We start from the raw sequence: 25,353 nt of genomic DNA on the forward strand, positions 1-25,353 counted from the left end.
TATTTAAAAAAATCATCTTTAATCAAAAACGCAAATCTCCTACCCTCCTCAAAGCTTTAGGTGTGTTCGACATCGGCTGTGGCTGGATGTAACCGATCGGCGAGATTAGCCGCGTGCAGGCGGGGAGGAGCTGAAAACGGAGACGTGAAGTCGGACGCGCTGTGGTTCCCGTAGCTTGCTGCATTTACGTCAGGCATGGCTGATCACGTGCCGTTTGCTTGCTTAATCACATTAAACATGATTTGTAAGATGTAAACTACATAAAAAGTGAATTATACTGTTTTGAATGTCCGTGTATGAGCATGAGTGGAACTGAAGAGGCTTACAGCAGTGTTTTACAAGAATAAAGAGTTCAACATAAGCATATATTATTTAAATACCAATGTAGTGGGGTCTACGTTTTTTATCCATTTTATTTTGATGAAGATGACACAATATAACATCGCGACTACATGAAAATAGCTTTAACTGTTATAAAAATACAGATTTGTGAGCATTTGTGGAACTGAGGGCGTGAAAATAAACACGAAATGCACGTGATTGTTGTCATGTGGTGAATCCGACCAATCGTGAAACAGCTGTGTCGTCATTACAGCCCGTGCAGCTCCTCTTCGCGAACTGCGCTGGCTTACTCAGGCGGCTGATCTCGAACCGCTCTCGCGGTACTTAAAAACCATATGACACAATCACGTGCCTGCAGCGCCAGCTGAAGTCGGACAAAAATACTAACCGGAATGCACTGCTTCAAGTCAGCCACCGATCGGTCTGCGCAGCGCCGCATGAAGTCGAACACACCTTATCTCTCATGTCATGTGGTATGGCAGGTGGGCGGGGGTCCGGTAGAAGATGACTGTGATTAGCAATTAGCAACACGACCCAACTTCAACTGATCCAATCAGATCTCGATGGACATATTCAGTGCTGCCTTATTTCATTTCAAAAGCCGGTTTCACTCGGATATACGTCACCACGTGAAAAATAAGGCAAATGCTACTTCCGTTTCATGACGACTTTAAGTTTAGATGTGATGCTAATTTTTTTGCATGCAGTAGTCCAGTTTATTTAATGTATACCGCCACCATGTGGTAGTCTCTTGAATTGCAGGTCCATTTAGCAACTGTCTACCGAGCAATTCTGACAGAAATGACACATAGCTGGAGTTTGGGGGGCAGGGGGGCACTGCCCCAGACCAGAGCCAGTTATGATTTTGTCTGAGCTATTCATGAAATAGAAATGTAAGAATTCATATTTTATTTGTCTTATCCTAATATTTTAATGGGTAAACTTAAGTCAACCGGTATGAGGAGTATACAACATACAGTATATTATTCTCACATACACACTTTTGTAATGTAAATGCAGTTTAATAGTTTCATATATAGCAACTATTGTCCAGATATTATGGTTTAAGTTTGTAAACTACAGACAGATCACATCAGGAATTAAAGGGATAGTTCACCCAAAAAATGAAAATTCTGTCATCACTTACTCACCATCATGTTGTTACAAACCTATATAAATGTTGTTGTTCTGATGAACACAAAGGGAGATATTAAAAGAAATTTTGTAACCAAACCATTTGTGGACCTCTTTTACTTCCATAGTATTCTTTTTTCCTACTTTAGAAGTGAACGGGGTCCACAAACGGTTTGGTTACAACATTTCTCAAAATATCTTCTTTTGTGTTCATCAAAGCAAAATAATTTATACAGGTTTGTAACAACATGAGGGTGAGTAAATGATGACAGAATTTTGATTTTTGGGTGATCTATCCCTTTAAACCATCATAACAGACTGAAACATGAGGAGTGTTTTTACCAGGCAGAGGTCAGTATTGCACAACACTTGAACAGACCCTATCAACATGCAGTCTTGCATTATGTGTCCGACTCACTCTTCTTGTTTTTCTGTGCATTGTGCAATAAATTCTGCAGCTGCGTGTAATATAATAACTTGCATTTCTGTTGTATTGTTTTGTTCTGCATACTCCCAAACAAAACACAATGTCTTAAATTTAATATGACTTCTATAAAGAAAAATAAATGCTTATTGAGCCATTAGGGAAACTCAAAGTAAAACAGTGAGAAACAAAATTTGTTGGGGAGAGTTCATACTGTGGGCGTGGCTTGATAAGGGGGTGTGCGCGGGAGGGTGTAGTGGGCGGGAGACGCTATGACGTCACAACGGAGAGTGATCTGTCAATACGCGGCGGAGAAATGAGAATTTCTGACCGAGCAGCGGTTCGCGACGTTTTTGCGTGTTTGTGAAGGTGGAAAATGGCCTCGCACCGGGAGCTTTTGTGTTTTCCTGAGCGCTCCACGGAGGACGCGCGCTTTTAAAGCGGTCGCGTGCACGAGCCGCTCGCCTGCCGTCGCCATCGACCTAAACTGGTATTGTGTTGAAAATAAAGAAGATATCCAGCATCCAGACGCGTATACTGAGCCCTATGCGACTCTCATCAGGTAAAGTAAAGCGTTAATCGTTCGCGACGCGTCGTCCGCTGCACCTGTCGCGTGCATTATTATTTAAATGGCACGGCCGTTGTTGGGTAGACTAGAGAGATGAATAAAGAAACTTCAGTGCACCAGACGCTGTTTTTAGTCGATACGTGTGCAGAATTGAATGTCTTTACGCACTGCGCATGCGCCCTTGCTCGTATTGTTATTGTTACACTGTTATGCTAAACATCTTGATGCCACAAAGATGCGCAACTCATGTCTTTGAGATTGTGGGAATGTTGAATTTAAACTACAGTTAGGAATCATTAATTGTTATATTATTAATAGGTTGAATTAAACAATAGAAATTTTAATGGTTTTCATTCGAAAAATATTATGAGCCATTACCATTGAAACCATAACAAAACTCAAGTATTAAGTGGACCTCATTCCAGTAGGATTTGATGTTTTTGTTCCCATTCATCAGATAATAATCCATCAACACAATCAGTAGAGACCCACAGATACCATTATAGTTCCATTAAAACCAATACAATTCCCATTATAACATTAAACCCATCTGTAATGGTTTTTTGTGTGTATTTATATTGCACCGGCTTTTATTGCAGTGGTCATTCGTGCAGTTTTCTATTTTTATTCCTGGTGTCATGATGGAGTGACAATGTGACCAGTGGATACACGTCAACACGTTGTGACCCTGCTGCTTTAGGCCTTTTTAGGAAATGTGATTAATTTAATATTCAGCACTAAAGTTAAAAATTAATTTTGTCGTGTTATTGAATTGACATTTAAATAGCAATTCCACACATACAAGCAGCCATGGGTGACAATCTGTGGTTTGTGTAGAAGTCAATTTCTTTGTTTTAGGGAAGTTGCATGCATCACATTTCTTTCTGCTGTGTTTAAGAAGAAAGTAGATAATATGGTATGCATGCATGTTTCCTTAAAATATATCTAAGGATAGATAATGGTCAATAATATTAGGCGTGCACGGTGAATCTAACTGTGCGTTCACACCGGATGCAAATGAAGCAGAAACATTATTACGATATTCATGTTACATATTTAGTAAAGAGCGGTTTTTACAATTACCAGATTTGCCGACCGCCTCAATCACTTTTTTAAGAGCAAGATCCTTTTTATTCCAGTTTCTATAAAAGTGTGAAGATGTGTCATAGAGCGACAATGATTTTCTCCTCCATAGTTTTTTCGTATTTCTGCCTCAGCTCGCTACGTCGCAATCACATTTGCGCGAATCATGCTTCACGCACCGCAAACGCCCAAAACCCTCAATTCGCGTCACGTCATTTGCGCTGCAGGATGTCTATTGCATCTTTGCATTGACTTAAAGGTACAGTGTGTAAATTTTAGCACCATCTAGTGGCGAGGTTGCGAATTGCAACCAAAGGCTCATTCCACTGCTCATCTCTTGCTTTTGAAACACATAGAGAAGCTACGGTAGCCACCACCAGACAAACATGTCATCGGCAGAGACAACTTGTTTGTCTGTTAAGAGCTTCTGTAAAAACATGGCGGCACAAAATGGCGACTTCTACGTAAGGGGACCCTCTGTATATGTAGATAAAAACGTCTCATTCTAAGGTAATAAACACATAACGGTTCATTATGAAAGGTCTTTATACACCCCTAATGCTGAGTTTACACTAAACGCGTTTTGGACGTCAAAATCGCGTCTACCGCGCCTACGCTTGAACACTTTGAATGCATTTTGCGCGTGTAGAGCGGAGTAGACGCGTGGAAAAAGCAAGCATTTGACGCGCACCGAGGCAAAATCCGCTTCTTGTGGGAGGGGCAACTGCTGTGCGAGTGTCTGTTTGCAAGGTGACTGATGTTGATTGTGCATTTATCAAGAGTTACCAGTTTGTATTTGGTAACCTTACTATAGGGGGAAAATAAACGGCGCAGGTCGATAAACGTCACTTGACTCAAAAGTGAAGTGTGTATTACAACTTACCAGGTTGCCCAAAGTCCTTACTGACACTCTTCCAAGCTTTTTATTCCTGTCTCCTCTATAGAAATAACAACTTGTGTCGTATAGCTCCGGGTGACTGCGCACGGACAATATCAAGCCTTGGTTGAGTGAGTGACTCCGGGCGGGGCTGCCACCACAGCAGCGGGCAGGCTCCTGATTGGTTAACGCGGCGCGAAATTCCACCAAAGTTCAAATTTTTCAACTCGGGCGTCAGCCGCAAATTCGCGTGAACCGCAAAATGCACAATAGCACCATTCGCGCGTACCGCGCACAACACTCAATTCGCGCCTTTCACGCGAGGTTCACCTCTTCCGCGCCGCGGGACCTCCTGACGCGCGTCAACGCGTCTGCACATTGACTTAACATTGAAATCACTTGCGCTCCACGCCTCCACCGCGGCTGGTGCAAACGCAGCATAATAATATAGTTTTGAATATTATTTTGCATTTCTGTCAAGAGATTCTTCTAAAAATTACACACTGCACCTTTAACATGTATTTCACTCAAGCTTATGCTGCGTACGCACCAAACACGAAGCATTGCGTTCCTCGCTCTAGATTACTCGCAGGATTAAATTGCGTTTGGGGGCGTGGCTTAGCCATAGGTCAATTCGCTTTTGGTGCATATGCCCCATTAGTGCTTCATTCGCACCATAAGAGTAGATTATATATATTAGATTGCAGTGTTATATATTATGAGAATAAGTTCACAATGAAGCAACAGTGGCCTGGTTACTACTACTGTAGACGAAGTCATTACACCGATGCACATGACCCCTCTTTATCAGTGACATGTTTTTCTTGCCTGTCAGTATTTGGATACATTATTTAACCCAAAGCTTATTTAAAGAAATACTGTTGCGTGTTTACTTTCAGTTTTGATAGGATTAGTGCTGTATATCCTATTGTTTGTGTATTAGTAGTTTGTTTCACAATGGATTTCATCATGCCCTCTTATAGACGTTCACATAAATGCCTACAGCCTTCTTGATCCAGGCTTTGAAAGGCATGCATGCTATAATCTGACAAATACTAAGCATCAATGCTTTTATTGTTAATGGTCAAAGCCTAAATGCTGTAAAATACTGATGCACAAAAATATCCAAACTGTGTAGCTGCCCTTAAAAAAAGGAGTGCGTTGTCCTAATCTATTATGAAACACAAGCACTAATAATTCCAGCCGTTCAATTTTGGGGGCTTTGACCTGAGGTACAAGAGGTTTATTTCCTTTTCTTATTCCATTGGTTATCCCAGGCAAAAATGTGTTTATTTATAGATAGATAACATGAAGACAGAAGTCATGCAATTCCAGTAAATGGGGCTTGAGGCATTTGAAAAGTATACAGAAGTTGCCAAAAAGTTTGCTTATACAACTCATGTGCCACGTATTTAAAGAACAGGCCATGCGATAGTTCTTCCCAGTCCAAAATCATTTTGAGTTGAATCTTGTATGAATGAATCAGTTCATAGTTCACTGAATCAGTCTTTGCTTCAGGTGAGAGATGGATATGAGAGAGGTTTATGTCGTGTCCGGCAGCTTCGTGGGCTTTCAGCTCTTCTTCTCCTGCATCAGTCCGGTTCTGTCCTCCAACTTCTCGCAGGGTTACGGGAGGTTACCACCCAACAAACTCAACGACTGGAACTCCAGGTACCAACTAACATGCACACCACCACAACACAGTTTATTCATGCACGGGTACGATTTTTTTTTACATAACAAATCTAGTTCTCAAAAGTACAAATGAACTACCCGGTATTGTATGCTGCACTAGTTGCATAAACCTCAACGCATTGATCTCTGTACAGTGTTGTGAAATCCAGTTGAATTGCAATTTGGTGTAATCACCTTTGTAATCTTTTTAACCTGGTTAATGTGACCTTAGGTTTAGAAATGTCATACAGTACTAGGAATGATTATATAATCAAAAGCTATGCAAACTGTGATTTCATTGTTTATACACCAATTTACTTGTTTTTTTGTTGTATTGCTTTAAATGTCACATCTGATCATCAGTGAAGCAAAGTGAGATTTTGTGTGCAAATGTAAAGGTCTGTTCTCCACATTATGTGTATGAATACTGAGGTCGCATTATTTTTTAATAAAGGCAAGCATTTGTAATAACACGGATACCTTGTTCATAGCTTTTGAGAATAAATTATCCCCGCTGGTGGGGATACAGTATGACAACAAAGGTTTACATGATAATACAAAACAGATACAAAGGTCAAGGACTCATAGACTGTACAACTGATTTTATCCACACACATCCGCACTGCCTGGATCCATAGTAGATGAAATCATAGTTCATGCACAGTTATCAGTGTACAGTAAGTATAGTTCATGTTTCTTGCTGTGTCAGCATTGTGATGTCGGAGGATACAGCTAATGCGCATTTCTGTTCTTTATACAAAAATGAGAGTAAACCTGTTGATACAACCAGTCAAAAGTTTTGAAAAACTAAATTGTTTTTTGTTTATATTAGGGCGATAATATTAAATGTGGAGTCCACGATGTTTGAAAAACGGTTTGGAAAAGGAGACGGGCCGACTACCAAAACACACTTATAGCCAATCAAATCAAATCAAATGCCGGGTTGCGTACAGTATGTGTGGGGCGGGTCTATCAACAGAAGGTCCAGATTCTATTGGGGTAGGGGCGTGTTTGTTAAGGGGATTTCAAATATCAACATTGGCTTTCAAACATCATGGACTCCGCCTTTAATAGATTAATTGCGATTAATCGCAAACAAAATAGGGGTTTTTGCATGGTGTGTGTGCACTGTAATTATTTTGTATATGTAAATATACACACATGCATGTATATATTTAAGAAACATTTACATGTGTACACACAAAAATATCCAATTTATATTGTATATTATGTAGGGCTGTCCTCGACTAAGGATTTTCATATTCGAATCAGAATTGTCAAATCTTTTCATAGTCGACCGATAGTCGAATCATCTAAATGTGTGTGTGCATGGGTTGGGAGGGGGTCAGACCAGGTACAAATTGATAACTTTTATTTTCTTTCACAAGCAGCACACATAAACAACTTTTTGATAAAGTGACCAAAAACTGTCTTTCAAGTGATGAACGAAGACAAAACTGACGATGCATTTATATATTTTTAAGGTAAAATGTAAGGCAACATTTGTTTAATTATTCCTCATAACATTTCGATCTACAGAACATCACACAAAAAACATTTTGATAACTAAACCTAAAAATATAACAAAGGTGATCCTGCCTTGGAAACCTCGGCTAATTCTGTGTTTTTCTTTAATTTGGAGATTAAGCGCGTCAAAGCAGTCATGACCAAAAAAAACTACAAATGAGAAATGACAAATAATTTGTGATTGTTACTGCAAATTATAAAAACTAAGCTTACAATTCATAAAAACACTGAAATTAATGATTTTATAGACACTATGCGTTATTATTTAGCACAGAAATACCTGCTTGCTTTCACTTTGATCATCTCCATTCACTTTAGATACAGAAACAACTGATAATATTATTTATTTCAGGAATCTCTTTTTTATCATTTGAAAGTGAACACCAACCATAATATTAAATCACAAGAAAGACAGTCGTGTCAGGCATAAATATAGGTTCGGTGCAGATATTTTCCGTTTCTTCACAGACATTTAAAGAAACGGCTTACCTATTTTGTAGTTTAACTTTTGACAAGATAACCACTATGTTCTAAATACATTTTAAAAACGTATACCCGTTGAAAACATCCAGTTTTTAATGTTTAGTTTGATGAACTTCTAAATATGAGACGCAGAGCACCTAGCACGTTCGGCTAAATTGCATGCGCAAGCATGGCCTGCATGCAATAGTGCAAAATTTATACAACGAAAAGCAATCCAAAATGTACAGACTTAAATTAGATCAGAATTTTCGTTTATAATAAATAATTTTTTTTTATAAAATAAGGTCAGAAGTAACAAAGTGCAGAACAAATGTGCAAAATGCCTCAAGTGCACGAAAACAAAACACAAGCCAAATAGATACATCAGATAACCATAATAATTAATAAAATAAAATTAAATAAAATAAAATGAAGAAATTATTAAAATAATGTAAGTATAGCCAGAATTGCCAGCTTTTTCTTTTAAATGTAGAAACAAAGAGGCAATGGTTTATTAACATAGGACCCTCTTATGGACGTGTAGCCCGGTCACAGGGGTTGCTGGATTTATTAACGCATTTTAAAAATATTTATTGAAAGCTGATACTTCACATATTATTTGCAGAATTATAATAATATGCTGTATATTAATATATTGGGAGAAAGCTGTTATATGTGAAATCAGAGTTGTGCACAGTGCACCCATATACGGCCAAAATTAAAGGATCCTCATTTCATAACACATCTGCGATGATTCGACTGTGAGATTGGTAGTCGAATCAGGCTTCTCCTATCGATGCATCGAATCTTCGACTATTCGGGGTCACCCCTAATATTATGCAAACATAAACTTTTATTTTGTATGTGATTAATCTAGTTTATATATTTTTTCCACATTACAAAATAATAAAAAAAGTCCAAACTATGGCATAACTCAAATGTATCTGTGGGAATGATGTTGGTGACTAAAAGCAACCAAAATAAATCAAAACTGTTATGTTTTATCATCCGAAGTGCAGTCAACTTTTACTTAGAAATTGGAAAACCGTACTCTTTACATTTTATTAAGAAGCCTCTTAAAGTTTCACCTTAGGATGCATTTTAAAGAATATTAAAGGAGTTCAAAAACTGGGCTCTTATTAGCTGTTTTTTAATATTTAGTCTAATGCTGCGTATACACCAAACGTGAAACATTGCGTTCCTCGCTCTAGATTACTCGCGGGATTTAACTTTGTGTCATGCTATTTTTTTGCTTGAGTTAAATATTTTCAACTTGCACAAAGATGCGTATGAGTCCATATTCGCGTCATTCTCATTGTGCTGCACGACTTCATGTCTATTTGCGTCTTTTCGCAACTTTGTATTGATTTTGTATGTAATCTACTCGCGCAAATCGTTGAATTTGCATTTGGTGTGTACACCCTAAAGATCATCTATTTCAAAAATAACATTTTAAAATAAAATTTTAGTTTTCTAATAATAGAAATCAATTTATTTGTCACGGGTATATTTTTGTTTACAAACGTAATTTCAAGCATTTAACCATACACCTTCAGAGTAAAAGATTTTTAAGATCATAGTTAACATCAGTGTTTCCCACAGGACTTTGAGGAGACTGGTGGTGATGACGTCACCCGCTAATTAGCATATTTGTGACGTCATCACGTCGTGTTTGCGTTTGATCTAGTGTTGGCACCTGAAATATGTTTCACTTCTACTCTTTGATCTGTATCTGTATTTGATCTATATTATATATCAAATTATATTTTAAGCCGTATTAAGCTGTTTTAAATGGTGAAATAAAAATGTAAATGGGAATCATGAAAATTCTATTTGTGGGGGCCAGTGTTGATTCTGTGGTGGGCCACCACAAATAAATCAATGTATGGGAAACACTGAACATTTCTGTCAAGTCTTTCAAAACTTTTGACTGGTAGTGTAAATCTGAAATGAATCCGTAACAGGCCCGGCTCCAGATATGAGATGAAAGGTGGGCCTAGTGATATTCCATGTGGGGGGATTGGGGGGTTCTTTAATGCTTTAATCTCACATGTCTATAGTTTTAATATTATATATTTAAGACAGTTGTTAGGGTTCTTTGTTATTGTTGTTGGAACTATTTAGTAACTTTTTATTTATTTATTTATTTGTACATTCTTTCTTTTTGCATTTGTAATATTTTTTTCACCCCTTAACAGATCTTGTATTAATTAAGTTACTTTAGATTTGATAAAAAGGAGCAGTTCTTTAAAAAAAACTATTTACATCAACTAAAACAAACTTGTTTCTTGAGTAAAGCATGAACTGTAAGAATTGGTTTTTCTTGTTCTTGTTATGTTTTGTTAAAAGGGGCAGTTTTTTAAATAACTATTTACATCACCTAAAACAAACTTGTTACAAACTACAAATGTAAATTTTATCTGAAATGCTGTTTTTCTTAAGAATTATTCTCATGTCTGTTAATATAGTATAACATTACAGATTTTTTGCCAAAAGATTGGCTGTTATGTGGTGTGAGTCCAGGGTGGGCCAAGCCTCTGATTGGGTGGGCCAGGCCTGATCAGTAATGTATGCTGTTTGTTAATTTAAGATCAATAATTGTCTTGAGAGTAAATTTACCATGGTTGCAGAATAAAATCCCTCTGAATTGTGCACTTGAGTCTGTTTATGAATAACTGAGTTGTTTTTGTATCCTCAGGCTGGTATCAACCGTCCATGCATTAATCGTGGGCTTGTTCTGTCTCTATATCCTCTGGTATGATGATGCCGTCAACAAAGACCCAGTCTGGTAAGATGCCGAACGTTCAAATGTGGTTTCACCTTCATGCATCTTTGGAGACTGTGTGGTATATTCCATTACAGTTTATTACCAAACTCGTGAAAGCTTTACTGAAAGCATTCTCACTGTCTGCGCTGTCTCATTTATCATCTTTATTTTTCTTTTCTGCCTGCCGCCTGTCTGATCTGCATCTTTGCATCCTGAAGGTGAAAATGGTCATTTGTCTTCAGTGGATGTTTTTGAGCTCTGTTTCAAAACCTGAAAAGCAGTCTACCTAGACGGCAGTTTAACATATTATACTGTAAGTGTGCCTTTGCAACAGGTTTTGAAACAGTCTTCTTTTTTCTTTCTCAATATCTTCCATCTCGTTTTTTGTGTTTCCAAGTCTCCAAGTTTTTACAGCATGAACATGTTTGTACAGTTCCTCAACACCTTCAGAGGTGTTTCACTTGTTCATTTTCTTTAGAGGGATTTCAGACGCTCTCATTGCGGGTCTGTTTAAAGGTTTATACTTAAACCTAAATCTCTCATTGAAGATGAATGAGGTTTTTTCATTCTATTTCTTTTCAACCAGCATTGTTGGTTTGTAAGTGGTTGAATATTCACTGCAGTGGTTTCATAGGAATCATATGTTTCGGTTTCATATCTTAGGCGTGTTTGGTGTAGGGTTGCACGATATTGACAACTAATGCTGTATACAATATCCAATGCAATATTGCTTTCAGTTTGTGAAATCGGTTTGGAGATATTAAAATATGTTTACATCTGAAAATTATATAACACGCATACATGTTTTGCATTCTTTTGCATCATCTTTCACACGTCAGAGCATGCACAAGCACTCATTTCTGTTCCAGTCTCTTTGCAAAAACTTTGACTATGCATAACCATTAGATTATGTTTTGGATAAATTATACGGTTATTGCAATATGCCATCTGCAATATTTCGATATATTGTGCGGCCCTATTTTGTTGTAAAAGGCCAGTTTTTTTTGTTGTCTAATGCGGTCTTTTTTTGGAAACTCCCCGCCAGATCTAACTCTTGCCAACAAGGCACTTTTCAACAGGATATGGCCAAACTTCCCACTGGTGTCATGTGACACCCCTTTAGGCCTTTTTCTCCTTTGATCACATTTTAAAGGATGAACCTCAGTCTCACTGTCCAATCTTGGCAAAAACCCACCATCACCCCCAAGTTCATTGACACTGTTAAATACTGATTTGCTTTGAGATTTTGTTGGACAAGTAAGTTTAAGCTTATTCCTGCGGCTCAAATGGTAGAGCATTGCATTAGCAATGCAAAGGTCATAGGTTCAATTTCCAAGGGAATGCATGATAAATGTGTAACCTTGAATGCATTGTAAGTCACTTTGGATGAAAGTCCTCTTCTTGAGTCGCTTCAGTCAGAACCCTAAACTGATATGCTTGTGCAAAACTTGGATGGTAAACTGAATCAGATCAAAGTTGAAGAAATTTGCTTAGTTGTGTCTTTTGTGAGTGATCCATGACAGCTCCATGAACTTTGGCCAAAATGTTTATCTCACTTATTTAGATTCAATCCGAGGTATTTGTTCATAAAGCCACGAGTTATCTATGCCCAGGTGTGACACAAAGACCCTGATAGTAAAGTAGATTAATGAAGTCAGAATGAGATGGTCCAAGTTCATCCTTTGAAGTCCATAACAGCAATAGATAAGATAACAGCACACATTAACAATTTTTATGGTTTAGAATAAAATACTGTTAATAATGTTAGAATAAAAATAAAGTTTTGCATTGGGTTAAAAAGGGATGTACCCAGCTGCTGGGTTAAATTAACTCAGAAAATGTCTATATTTAACCCAACAGTGGGTTAAAACAACCCAGCATATGTTACATTACAAGGGGCAGGACTCATCCCTTATATCCATTTACTCATAAACCTCTTTATCTGATCAACTTTGTCCATTTTCTTAAAAAAAAAAAAAACAGATAATTTACTCACCACCATGTCATCCAAAATGTTTATGTTTGTTTTTGTTCAGTCGAGAAGAAATTATATTTTTTGAGGAAAACATTCCAGGATTTTTCTCACTTTGATGGGCCCCAATACTTAACAGTTTTAATGCAGTTTAAAATTGCAGTTTCAAGGGACTCTAAACTATCGTGTGACGGGCCATTAAAGGAGTAGTCAATTTTCTTAAAAGAAAAATCCAGATAATTTACTCACCACCATGTCATCCAAAATGTTGATGTATTTCTTTGGTCAGTCGAGAAGAAATTATGTTTTTTCTCATTTTAATGGACTTTAATGGAGCCCAACATTTAATACTTAACTCAACAGTTTTTTTCAACGGAGTTTCAAGGGACTATAACCGATCCCAAACGAGGCATAAGGGTCTTATCTAGCAAAACGATTGTCATTTTTGACAAGAAAAATAAAAATATGCACTTTTAAACCACTAGGACTCCTGTCCTGCGTGACGTAACGTAAATGCGTAGTGACGTAGAGAAGTCACGTGTTACATATATGAAACGCACATTTGCGGACCATTTTAAACAATAAACTGACACAAAGACATTAATTAGTATCATTCCACATACAACAACGTTGGAACGGTCCTCTTTCTCCACAGTTGTAAACACTGGGGTGTAGTTTCGCATACGTCCTCTGTGACCTCTTGATGTGATGACGTATTGCATGAGGTTGCGCTGGCCCGTCACAGGACCGGAGATAGACAAGAAGTTGTGCTTTAAAGGTGCATATTTTTGTTTTTCTTGTCGAGAATGACGGTCGTTTTGCTAGATAAGACCCTAATGCCTCGTTTGGGATTGTTTAGAGTCCTTTGAATCTGCAATTTTAAACTGCATCAAATCTGTTACGTGTTGGGGTCCATCAAAGTCCATTAAAATGAGTAAAATCCTGAAATGTTTTCTTCAAGAAACATAATTTCTTCTCGACTGAACAAAGAAAGACATCAACATTTTGGATGACATGGTGGTGAGTAAATTATCTGGATTTTTTTTTTTTAAAGAAAATTTTATTATTCTGTATCCTATTAAATTTGTGACAGTAAACCCAGACTGTAGCAGTCGTGATGGAGCAGTTAAGAGTTCAGATGTTGATGAATGAGCCTGTGGTGTCACATAGAGGCTATGAGGACTTATTTTTAAGCTCTGGTTTCACAAACTCTCAGAGATAACCTACTTCACCTGTGTCAGTGAACACCTGCGTTCAGTGTGTATCAATATCCTGATCACTTTACAGGGTCAGAGCAGTGGTGGCTGGTCAATGGGGGCACTGGGGCGCCGCCCCCCTAAAGTTGGCCAGAGAAGAAAGCTACTTTAACATGTTACAAAAAAATTAAATATATAATGCAAATTGATACAAAATAAAATTGTTTAGTTGTACTATTTGACTGTTAGTCATGTTATCATTTATTTAAAAAAATAAAAAATCAAACTGAGTCTGTTGTAAGTGTGTCATGTTTGTGTGGGGCGCACCCCTAATGAGTGTCTATGTAGGTCAGTAAAAAGGGTAAAAACATCTTTTAATGTTTAATTCTTTGCATCTGTACAAGTAGAAATCATTTTAAATATATTTGAACTTCTCAAAGGTGGATTTTTAAGGGCGCCCACATATTAGGCTTCTATTTTGAGTTGTTTGGGACGCAATGACAGGCCAAAAATAATTCTTCTCTGGCATCATGTAGTACCTTTATTTTTAAGAGCGTAACAGCATAAATTTGACAGCAAACAGTCTGGCAATTTGTACAATTTAATATATACTGGTTAGCCCAACGTTTGTGCACACCCCCATGTGTTCATGAAGATATTAATATAGTTTATGAACTATTCTGTTCAAGTTCAATGCTACAGTAGATGTTAAGATTTTGCTTATACTTGAGCATCAGGTCGATTATGGGGTCCGGCTCACAGTCCAGGTGTTCAGTTGGGTATGGGCTTTGTTCAGGCCCGTCAAAATAATAAAGTGTTTGTTTACTGGTGGCCTCCTTTAACAGTGCTATGTTAAGGTTTTTGGTGTGTTGCATTTTGTAAAACTGTGTCTCAGGGGAATCCATAACTTCATGCATGATACATCTGTTTGCCTTGTAGTCAAATTTATCAACAAGTAGGGGTGGGGGTCCACATGTTTTTGCCTTTTATGTATCCTATTTTAGAAGCAAATTTTGTAGTTACAATCAGCAGTTATACTGAAACGTGTGAAACGTTTGAAACGAAAAACAAGCATCAACTGCACATTTAAATGTCTCTTGTTTACCAGCATGAATTTAATGGACTATTAACTATTGAATATAATTTCATTCAGTGACTAGTTTCTGTGTTTTTAGTTATCAGTCTGCTGGTGTTAAAAGCAATTTACTGTAATGTTTGAATTAAATAACCTGTGTTACCCTCGCATGTTTTATCTTTAAATTATACCCATTTAACAGGTGCTGATGCATTCACACATTATACCTTTAAATAAACACTTTATTTTAAACGTATTAAAGTCAAACACAGTTTTATTGCTGACATTGTATGCGTGTGTGTTTTAATGCTATATGAAATGTATTTGCAGGGGAGATCCTAACTTGGTAAAGCTGAATGTTGCTATCACCTGTGGATATCTCTTTTATGGTATGAACATTATTTGTTTTGCGTAGTTTAAGCACAGATAACATATGTCAGATCTGCATATGTGTATTTACATCTTCCTTTTATTTTTATGTCTCATTTCTTATGATCTTTTGCTATTAGCTTGTAACTGGAGAATTATGGGAGATGTGTTTTTTGTCTGTCACCACTTGGCGGCACTGTATGCTTATGGATATGTGCTGGTAAGTGTCTGTTTACTTTATTCACAAGATAAGACCATTAAAATTAAGCATATTTACTACTAGAAATGTCTTGTGATGTAATGTCCTGTTTCTGAATTGGTGGGCAATACATTTACACACATACATTTTATGTACACTAGTCAACATTTGAAGTATATCAAAACCTTTCCTCAAAGTTGTCTTGAAACACTTACCCAATACCCGTTCTTGTCTTAGGACAACTTTGATGAAAGTTTTTTGATCCACTTCAAATGTTGACTAGTGTATGTATTTAAACTTGAATTTTTTATATTAAGTTATATTAATTTTATTTATGTATTTAAACTAGGGCTGTCAAAAGATTAATCACGATTAATCGCGTACAAAATAAAAGTTTGTTTTGCATAATATATGTATGTGTATTGTGTGTAATATTATGTATATGTATATATACATAAATACACACATACATGTATTAGTGTAAGAACATTTTATGTGTTTTTATTTATTTACATATCACATAAAAGATATTAAAATCTTAATAAATATAAATATATACATGTAAATGTTTTTTAATACATACATGCATGTGTGTATTTATATATACAAAATAATTACACAGAGTGCACAAACATACAGTATATTATGCAAAAACAAACTTTTATTTTGTATGTGATTAATTACGATTAATCTTTTGACAGCCCTAATTTAAACTTGAATTTTTATTATAATTTATATTAATTTTATTTATGTATTTAAACTTATATTAAGTTTGTGGTAACACATTACAATACAGTTTTTAACAGTATTTGTTAACATTGTCAAATGCTGTTCTGTATTTATTAATCTGTTCATGTTAGTTAATGCTAGTACAATTGTTCATGTTAGTTCATGGTGCATTAACTAATGGTAACATTTTCAACATTTGTTTTTAACCCTTTAACTGTCAGCTAGGGATGCACCGATATGGAAATTTTGGCCGATACCGATAACTCTTTAAATTTGGTGGGCGATAACCGGTATCTATAGGCCGATACATATTCTTATTTTCACAATGAAAAACTCGCAGACCGCGGACATCTTGTCTTTGCGCTAGACTAGCATACTCTTCTTCAGCCCGCAACACGTGTCATCTTCATGCTATGTCACAGAAAGCACCAATCAAAACTCCACATGGCCAGCAATGAGCAAGTGAAGTGGTTCAACAAACCAAAATAATCCATCATTTATCTGCTTTTATTTATCGGCCTAATTTTGCTATCAGACCGATAACCGATAATATTAAAAAATAAGCAGTTAATGGCCGATAACGATATGTCGGCCGATATATCGTGCATCCCTACTGTCAGCCCCCCTTTTGACCTTCATATTAATTTAATTCTGCCATTTTTTGGTCTAGAAGCCTTGGTCTCTTTTTAAAGAAGACACTTTACCAGTTTTGACTGAAGTGTTTGGAGTTGTGAATATTAAATTAAGAAATACCAATTTAAATTTATTTAAAAAAATAAAAACAATGGAATAAAGTATGTATTTTTTTTTTTATGAAAATGATTTACACCAAAACACTAAAAAAATAAAATAAAGCCACAAGTAGTTCTGAATTGAATTTCAAGTTAAAATCACAAAAAAATTAGTTTCTGTCACACTTTTAGTGGTTTTACCAACAAAGGCCACTAGGTGTCAACGTTTAGCTGCATAATCTTGTCACAAATTAATAAATTACTGTCACTGCATTTTTATTAATGCAAAAAGGTTTTTAAATATGAAAACTACTTTCTCAGAGAGCTTTCCAGTTATATGTAGGTTGTCAAGATTTTTGAGGATTCATAGATTAATTTGAAGAATTAAGATTTATGAATATATAAGAATTCATATGTATTCCTACAGCGTCAGTGACATTTAACAAAATGACTTTCACTTTACAATTTCTATCATCAAATGGCCTTACAATATGAAAACTACATTCCTAGAGCTTTCCAACAATAAATAATTTGTCAAGATTATTTCAGGTTTAGACCAATAAATTATTATTTTTTAAATATAATGCCAAACTTGTGGGACCGTCACATATAAAGGGTTAATAATGTATTAGTAAATTCTGAAGTTAACTAAGATTAATAAATACTATAAAAGTCTTGTTCATTTTTAGTTCATGTTAGCTAAAATAGTAAATACAACCTTATTATAAAGTTTTGCCAACTGTTTTAAAGTAAAAATGTTACTTTTATGATGTTATCCAGTCGTTGTATAGACGGTTTCATCGGACGCATGTGATACATGTCTGGATCTGAACCTTACTTCCGGTTTCGTTTTTTTAATGGTCTGACTAGTTGCTAAACTGATCCCTTGAACAAATGCCTCGTCGAAAATAACAAATGTTTTGGTTTCCTAGGTAATGTGTTGTTTTTTTGCTTGTTATATAAATAAACTACGTTTAAAGAACTTTGTTGTTATTTATTCTACGCGGAGTATACCGGAAGTTACGTGCGGATTGCGACAGCCGCTTGTTTATGTTGTTACTGCTGAAACCGTCTATATATGAATTATGTTTTAATTTATTTGTTGTTATTTAATAGATAAATATATATGGAATTTGTATTGATTGTAGTGATACACCGATGTATCGGCCGTTTCTGTTTCGGACGATTTTTTATGCAATTTGAACCATCAGCATATCGGCAATAGCACAAGAAAGGCAGATACCGATTGTTTATTAATTAATTGCGTGAAGGCAATAAGTTGCATGTCTGTTGCATAATCTAGCATTTTTTAAAAATAATTATCAAAATCCGTAATTAAATACTTCCCAAAACAAAATACAAACAAAACAGACGTGTGATTGGAGGAAAATAGTAAATCACTTTAGTTTAGTTTATCACATGAGAGATTACTCATGCACATGAGCCAGTAAGAGTATTTCGGGAAAATGTCTGTGGTCTGGGCACAAATCTCGGAAAAAGACCAAAAATCGCCAAACTTTTATCTTACTTTGTGCCTCTCTTATTATGATGGTCAATTGAATGTTAAATAGATCCTAATTGATGCAGAAATAAACTAGCTTATAGGCCTACGGTATAGTATTGTATATAATTGTTTAATATCGGTATCGGCTAATAGTTGTTTGTTTAAATCGGTATCGCCCCACAAAAATTATATTGTTGCATCCCTAATTGATTGTAATGCTTTTAGTAATCTTGTGACTGCTTATTCTTCTCAAACAGACACAGGGAATGCTTCCTTATTTCGCAAACTTCCGGCTGATTTCAGAACTGTCGACGCCATTTGTGAATCAAAGGTGAGATTCACAACCATTCATTATCTTATTTGTTTGTTTTTTACAAACTCTTCAACCTAATATTTTAATAATGTGCCTTATTCTCATCACAGGTGGTTTTTTGTAGCACTATCGTACCCCAGTACTCATCCGCTGGTGGTCATCAACGGCGTCGCTATGGCGGTCGTGTTCTTCCTCGTCCGGATCGCCGTGATGCCCCCGTACTGGGCGAAGGTTTTCGCTACGTTCGGTACGCCAGAGTTCTATCGGTTGGGTCTCGGTGCTCAGGTCGCTTGGATCGTATCTTGCGTTTGCCTGGACATCTTAAATACAATCTGGATGTACAAAATCGCTCGCGGCTGCTACAAGGTCCTCAAAGGCAAGCTGAGAGGAAGCAAATCGGACTCCAAACAGTCCACTCACATGAACAACCACAAAGACTGAGCTATTCATGGGAATGTAGAGAACAATATCAGCAATAATGACTTATAGATTAATAAATGTATTGTTTTTCCCAGACCGGGATAAACTTCCTTATCGTGTGTCACAGAGGCTGAGAGGAGAGATCATAACCCGTGTTTCACTTGCTTGACTTTTACCGGTCCAGTTAGTCAAAGTAACTAACCTGTTATGCATCAAACACAACCAAAGGCCTCAAGTGCCTCTTAACGTAAGGAGACGCTCCATCACATCTCCATTATAAAGCCGGTGCCGATCAAATCTTCTCTCCTTGTTTCACACCCGTGCTGATGTGTCGCAGTCAAATATCTACATTGCCAGTATACTCTGACCGGTTACGAGCCTCCATGAAACCACAGATCTACCTCTATGAAGAGCACAAGCAGATCTGCCGTCTTAAGCACAAGCAGATTTTTATATCCATCTCCAAGTGACGTTACAGGACCAGCGGAGGACGGTCTGGTCAAATCAAACACTCATAACCTTCACTGTTAAACTTCAACACTTGCTTTGTTGCACGTGCAGCAGTCCGATGAAGGTTGAAGCCTTCGGGGTTTTTTATAATAAGTTTCCTTCGCCGTATGACTATGTTATATGAAGGACATTAATGTGATGCCGGTGACGGTCGTGTGCATGCTGTGTCTGCTCATTTTTCTTCGCTTTTGCTTGTATTTTACACGTCACGGCCTCTCTGAAGTGCTTAACAGTCAGTGAGCGAGGCACAAGCTTTCCTTACCTTTTCTCCTGCCAAATGAATCTTTTCTCCCATCCTTTAGGTCTTTGCATGCGTCATGATGTTGAATGCTGCTGTCGTGCTCTTCTTGAATCTGATTTCCGGCTGATATTTATCTGTGCTGTGGTATTGCGAATATATGTATGAACGTATGCAGTACTTTCTTCTGCCAAGTATTAGACAACGAGAGTAAATCTCTGTATTTTCAGAGGCTTCAAAATCAGGTAGGCCTCCAAAACGAATGTTATTTCATCTTAAAATCATCAAAGAATTGGTGACACAGAATGTGACCCTGCTGGATAAGAGGGAATTTCGTAGGAAGTTTTGCCTTACGTCCATAATTCTAAGTATAACCAAATACTCCTCCAGACCTTAAATGCTAAAAGCTGTGACCGTGAGATATATATATAAAATGTATGTTTGGGAGATGAAATGGCCGTTTGGTTGTGTAATATCTAACGTGATGGTTTTATGGAAATGAAGTTATGGTCTGTGGTACGACATCCAAACACCTGTTGCACAATCTGATGCCTTTTGATATAGTTTTGATATCATTGTAGTGTTTTTCAGGGACTGGCCGTTCCTAGTATGATACTAGTATTGAGGTTTTTAAGGGCTAACCAAAATCAACAGAAAATTTGACTGATAATACTCCTCCAAATAATGAAAACTAATATTTACATGCCTTTGCAGATTTTTAATAGATCAGTTATGCAGATATGTTAGATGTTAGCATATAGCACTGTAGCTTTAATCCATTGCTCCGAGACTAAAGGTTATAAATGATAGGTGTATGTTAAAGTACTTCACTATATAAACTTATAAAACTTATTTTAATTGGTTACGCCTAAAAAAATATTTTAAAAAAGTTTTATAAACTTACATTTCTCTTATTAAGTGACAAATCAATGTGAAAAAATGTAAAGAATTAATTCAATTGGTAATGCTTAAAATATGTAAACATTTTCAACTTTAATTTTTCACTTAAAGTGAGAAAATGTAAGTGTAAAAAACTAATTTTTGGCGTTACTTATTAAAATAATTATTCGAGTTGATCCAACTTTTACTTTAACTTTTTTCAAAACCGCTGTAGATTTAGCACAATCTTAAAGGGAAATTCCACTTTTTTAAAAAATGTGCTTGTTTTCCGGCTCCCCCAGAGTTGAACATTTGAGTTTTGCCGTTTTGTAGTCCATTCGGCTGATCTCCGGGTCTGGCGCTCCCACTTTTGGCATGGCTTGGCACGGTCCATTGAATCTGATTGGACCATTGGCGTTGCGCTAAAAAATAACCAAAGAGTTTCAATATTTTTCCTATTTAAAACTTGACTCTTCTGTAGTTACATCATCGACGGACAGAAAATTAAAATTTCTATTTTTTTTTTCGGCTGCTGCCTAATATCATTGCGCCTGCTGCAGCTATGTTACGGCAGCAAAGTCTTTGATTATTACACCAGAATGAGAGTATAGTTCATAGCCATGTTTGCTTAGAAAATCTTTTAATTTTTAATCAACTTTTAATTTTCCATCGGCCTTAGTACACGATGTAACTACAGAAGAGTCAAGTTTTAGATAGAAAAAATGTCTAGACTCTTTGGTTGTTTTTTGGCGCGATGCTGGTGGTCTGGTCAGATTCAATGGATTGTGCTGGGCTGTGCTGGAAGTGCTGGCGCCAGACCCGGAGATTGGCTGAATGGATTCCAAAACGGTGAAGGGTCTAGTGTTTAACTCTAGGGGAGCTGGAAAATTAGTATATTTAAAGAGTGTCCCTTTAAAGTTCATGAGGCTGTACTTACTTGAAACGATGTAAAATATGTGAAATGCAGGTTAAATTCCCACAATTCAAAATTCCAAAATCAATTTAATGGTACGTTATTTACTTACCTACCACCCTGTTATAATCTATGCTGCGCTAGTTTATCATTTTTGGACTGAACCCATGGGCCAGTTTCCTGTATAGCATGTACTGCGTCCTTTTATAAACAAACAGTATTTATGATAATCACAACTTGACTTGAGATTATTTCTCGCTGTCTTAAGATGACTTATTGGAAATGGTGACCAGAAAAACGTATAACAAAAAGTTTTGTTAAAAGCTTTGAAACATAAGTCATGCATTTTACATTTCTGATAACAATTTACAATAAGGTTGTATTTGTTAACATTAGTAAATGCATTAGCTAAGAATGAGCAATATAGTTTTTTATTATTTATTAATCTATTTTTTAATGCCAATACAGTTATTCATGTTAGTATATTGTGCATTAACTAATTTTAACAGATACAACTTTTGATTTTATTAGTAAATGTTAAAACGAACATGAACCAAGATTAACAAATTCATGTTAGCTAATGCGTTGTAAAGTGTTAAAAAATACTAATAAACCTGTCAATTTTAAAAGACTAATAATGACAGGAGACTCCTATTTGAATACTGATGTGAAATCTATCATAGCTGAGTGACTTTCTACCTGTTAAAATGTTCAGACAGAGATTTTGTTTTCTGTTGCTGACAGTCTGGTGTTCAACGAAATAATTGTTATTTACTATACAGTAGGTGCAATTTGGTGATTATCCCCATGCCAGTATTAAAAATCCATGTATACTGTATAGAATTAAATCAAGTTGATTTATGTATTAAATGAACTGGAAGTTTCAAGTGATTATAAAAATACTACAAGGAACACAAAACTGTTGAATAATTGTTAAACTGAAGTTCAGTTTTTGTCTGGATCATTTCATTAATTGATTGATTTTATGTTTTTTTAACACGTCACCGTGTTTTGTCTCATTTTGGAATTTTTATGTGAAATTCAGCACTCAACAGGGGTCTTAGTGTACCTGTGATAACGTACTTTAAAATAATGGATGACAAGTATTACGACTAATAACATCATCTTGGTAGTGGTCAAATCATGAGAAATGAGTATGGTTCATTAATAAACTTACAATTATAGGCAAACTAAACTGAATTGTCCAATGTTTCATTGTTTTTGTTATTATTGCTTTACAAAAGTGCATCTTTTTTCTATCATTGCCTGAAACCTTTTAAGCCTATTAATTTATTCAATTTAGAGGGAAATATTGATATTAATGCATTTTACTGTTGACGTGGTATTTTTGCTGATTCTTGAAATTAATTTAATTTTTTTTATTAGCCTCCGTTTCACCAAGCAGTACTACTAAACAATTACCATAAAATATTTAAAGTAGGGATGCACCGAAACAAAAATTTTGTTCTGATGGCGATATTCTATTATTTAGAACATTAACTGTTACCGATAGATAACGATGGTTTTGCTTTTACTGTGCCAATTTCTGTGCCGATACTGATATTCGGTTACTTGGAATGACATCATCTGATACCGATAGATACCAATGGTTTTGCTTTTACTGTGCCAATTTCTGTGCCGATACTGATATTCGGTTACTTAGAATTCATAATCTGATACCGGTAGATACAAATAGTTTTGCTTTTTACTGTGCCGATATCATATTTAGAATGACATCAACTGATATGATAGATACAGATGGTTTTGCTTTTCACTGTGCTGATTTCTGTGCCAATACCGATATCGGTTACTTAGAATGACATCTACTGATACCGATAGATACTGATGGTTTTGCTTTTACTGTCCCGATACTGATATTCGGTTACTTAGAATGACATCATCTGATACTGGTAGATACAAATAATTTTGCTTTTTACTGTGCCGATATCAATATTTAGAATGACATCAACTGATATGTTAGATACAGATGGTTTTGCTTTTCACTGTGCTGATTTCTGTGTGAATGCCGATATTCGGTACTGTGCCGATCTGATATTCGGTTACTTAGAATGCATCATTTGATACCATTAGATACAAATAGTTTTGCTTTTTACTGTGCCGATATCGATATTTTGATATTTAGAATGACACCAACTGATATACAGATGGTTTTGCTTTTCACTGTGCTGATTTTTGTGCCAATACCGATATTCGGTTAATTAGAATGACATCTACCGATACCAATAGTTTTGCCTTTTTTCTATTTTGTTAATTAGAATGACATCTACTGATAGATACCAATAGTTTTGCTTTTTCTGTGGCATTACCGGTACGAAAGTTTTGCTTTTTCTGTGCCGATACCTATATTCTGTTCATTAGAATAACATCTAGCGACAGCGATAGTTTTGCTTTTTCTGTGCCAATTCCTATATTCTGTTCATTAGAATGACATCTAGCGACACCGATAGTTTTGCTTTTTCTGTGCCAATTCCTATATTCTGTTCATTAGAATGACATCTAGCGATACAGATAGTTTTGGTTTTATGCTAATTTCTGTGCCGATACTGATATTCGGTTAATTAGAATGGCATCATCTGATATTGATAGATACAAATAATTTTGCTTTTTACTGTGCCGTATCGATATTATGTTATTTTGAATTACATCATCTGATACCGATATATACCGATAGTTTTGCTTTTTACTGTGCTGATTTCTTTGCCGATACTGATATTTGGTTACTTAGAATGACAACTACTGACACTGATAGATACCAATAGTTTTGCTTTTTACTGTGCAGATATCGATATTATGCTATTTAGAATGACATCTACTGATACCGGTAGATACCGATAGTTTTGCTTTTTACTGTGCTGATTTCTTTGCCGATACTGATATTCGGTTACTTAGAATTCATTATCTGATACCGGTAAATACAAATAGTTTTGCTTTTTACTGTGCCGATATCAATATTTAGAATGACATCAACTGATATGTTAGATACAGATGGTTTTGCTTTTCACTGTGCTGATTTCTGTGTGAATCCCGATATTCGGTACTGTGCCGATCTGATATTCGGTTACTTAGAATGCATCATCTGATACCGTTAGATACAAATAGTTTTGGTTTTTACTGTGCCGATATCGATATTTTGATATTTAGAATGACACCAACTGATATACAGATGGTTTTGCTTTTCACTGTGCTGATTTCTGTGCCAATACGATATTCGGTTAATTAGAATGACATCTACCGATACCAATAGTTTTGCCTTTTTTCTATTTTGTTAATTAGAATGACATCTACTGATAGATACCAATAGTTTTGCTTTTTCTGTGGCATTACCGGTACGAAAGTTTAGCTTTTTCTGTGCCTATACCTATATTCTGTTCATTAGAATAACATCTAGCGACACCGATAGTTTTGCTTTTTCTGTGCCAATTCCTA

General features: G+C 36.0%; 1 protein-coding gene across 2 annotated transcripts; it reads left to right on the forward strand.

Moving 5' to 3' along the window:
* Nucleotides 1–2,166: 2,166 nt before the first annotated feature.
* Nucleotides 2,167–21,232, forward strand: LOC129421559 (TLC domain-containing protein 4-B). Of its 2 annotated transcripts, XM_073857667.1 has the most exons (7): nucleotides 2,167–2,462; nucleotides 5,947–6,099; nucleotides 10,790–10,879; nucleotides 15,432–15,485; nucleotides 15,591–15,690; nucleotides 18,891–18,964; nucleotides 19,057–21,231. In XM_073857667.1, the coding sequence occupies exons 2-7, from the start codon at nucleotides 5,954–5,956 to the stop codon at nucleotides 19,385–19,387; spliced, it is 795 nt and encodes a 264-aa protein (XP_073713768.1). In that variant the 5' UTR covers nucleotides 2,167–2,462; nucleotides 5,947–5,953; the 3' UTR covers nucleotides 19,388–21,231. The 2 variants fall into 2 exon arrangements, with proteins under 2 accessions (XP_073713768.1, XP_073713769.1); XM_073857668.1 differs by lacking the exons at nucleotides 2,167–2,462; nucleotides 5,947–6,099 and adding an exon at nucleotides 11,077–11,171 and having other exon boundaries at nucleotides 10,838–10,879; nucleotides 19,057–21,232.
* Nucleotides 21,233–25,353: the final 4,121 nt, after the last annotated feature.

Source organism: Misgurnus anguillicaudatus, chromosome 19 (genome assembly GCF_027580225.2).
Source record: "Misgurnus anguillicaudatus chromosome 19, ASM2758022v2, whole genome shotgun sequence".
NCBI classification, from domain to species: domain Eukaryota; kingdom Metazoa; phylum Chordata; class Actinopteri; order Cypriniformes; family Cobitidae; genus Misgurnus; species Misgurnus anguillicaudatus.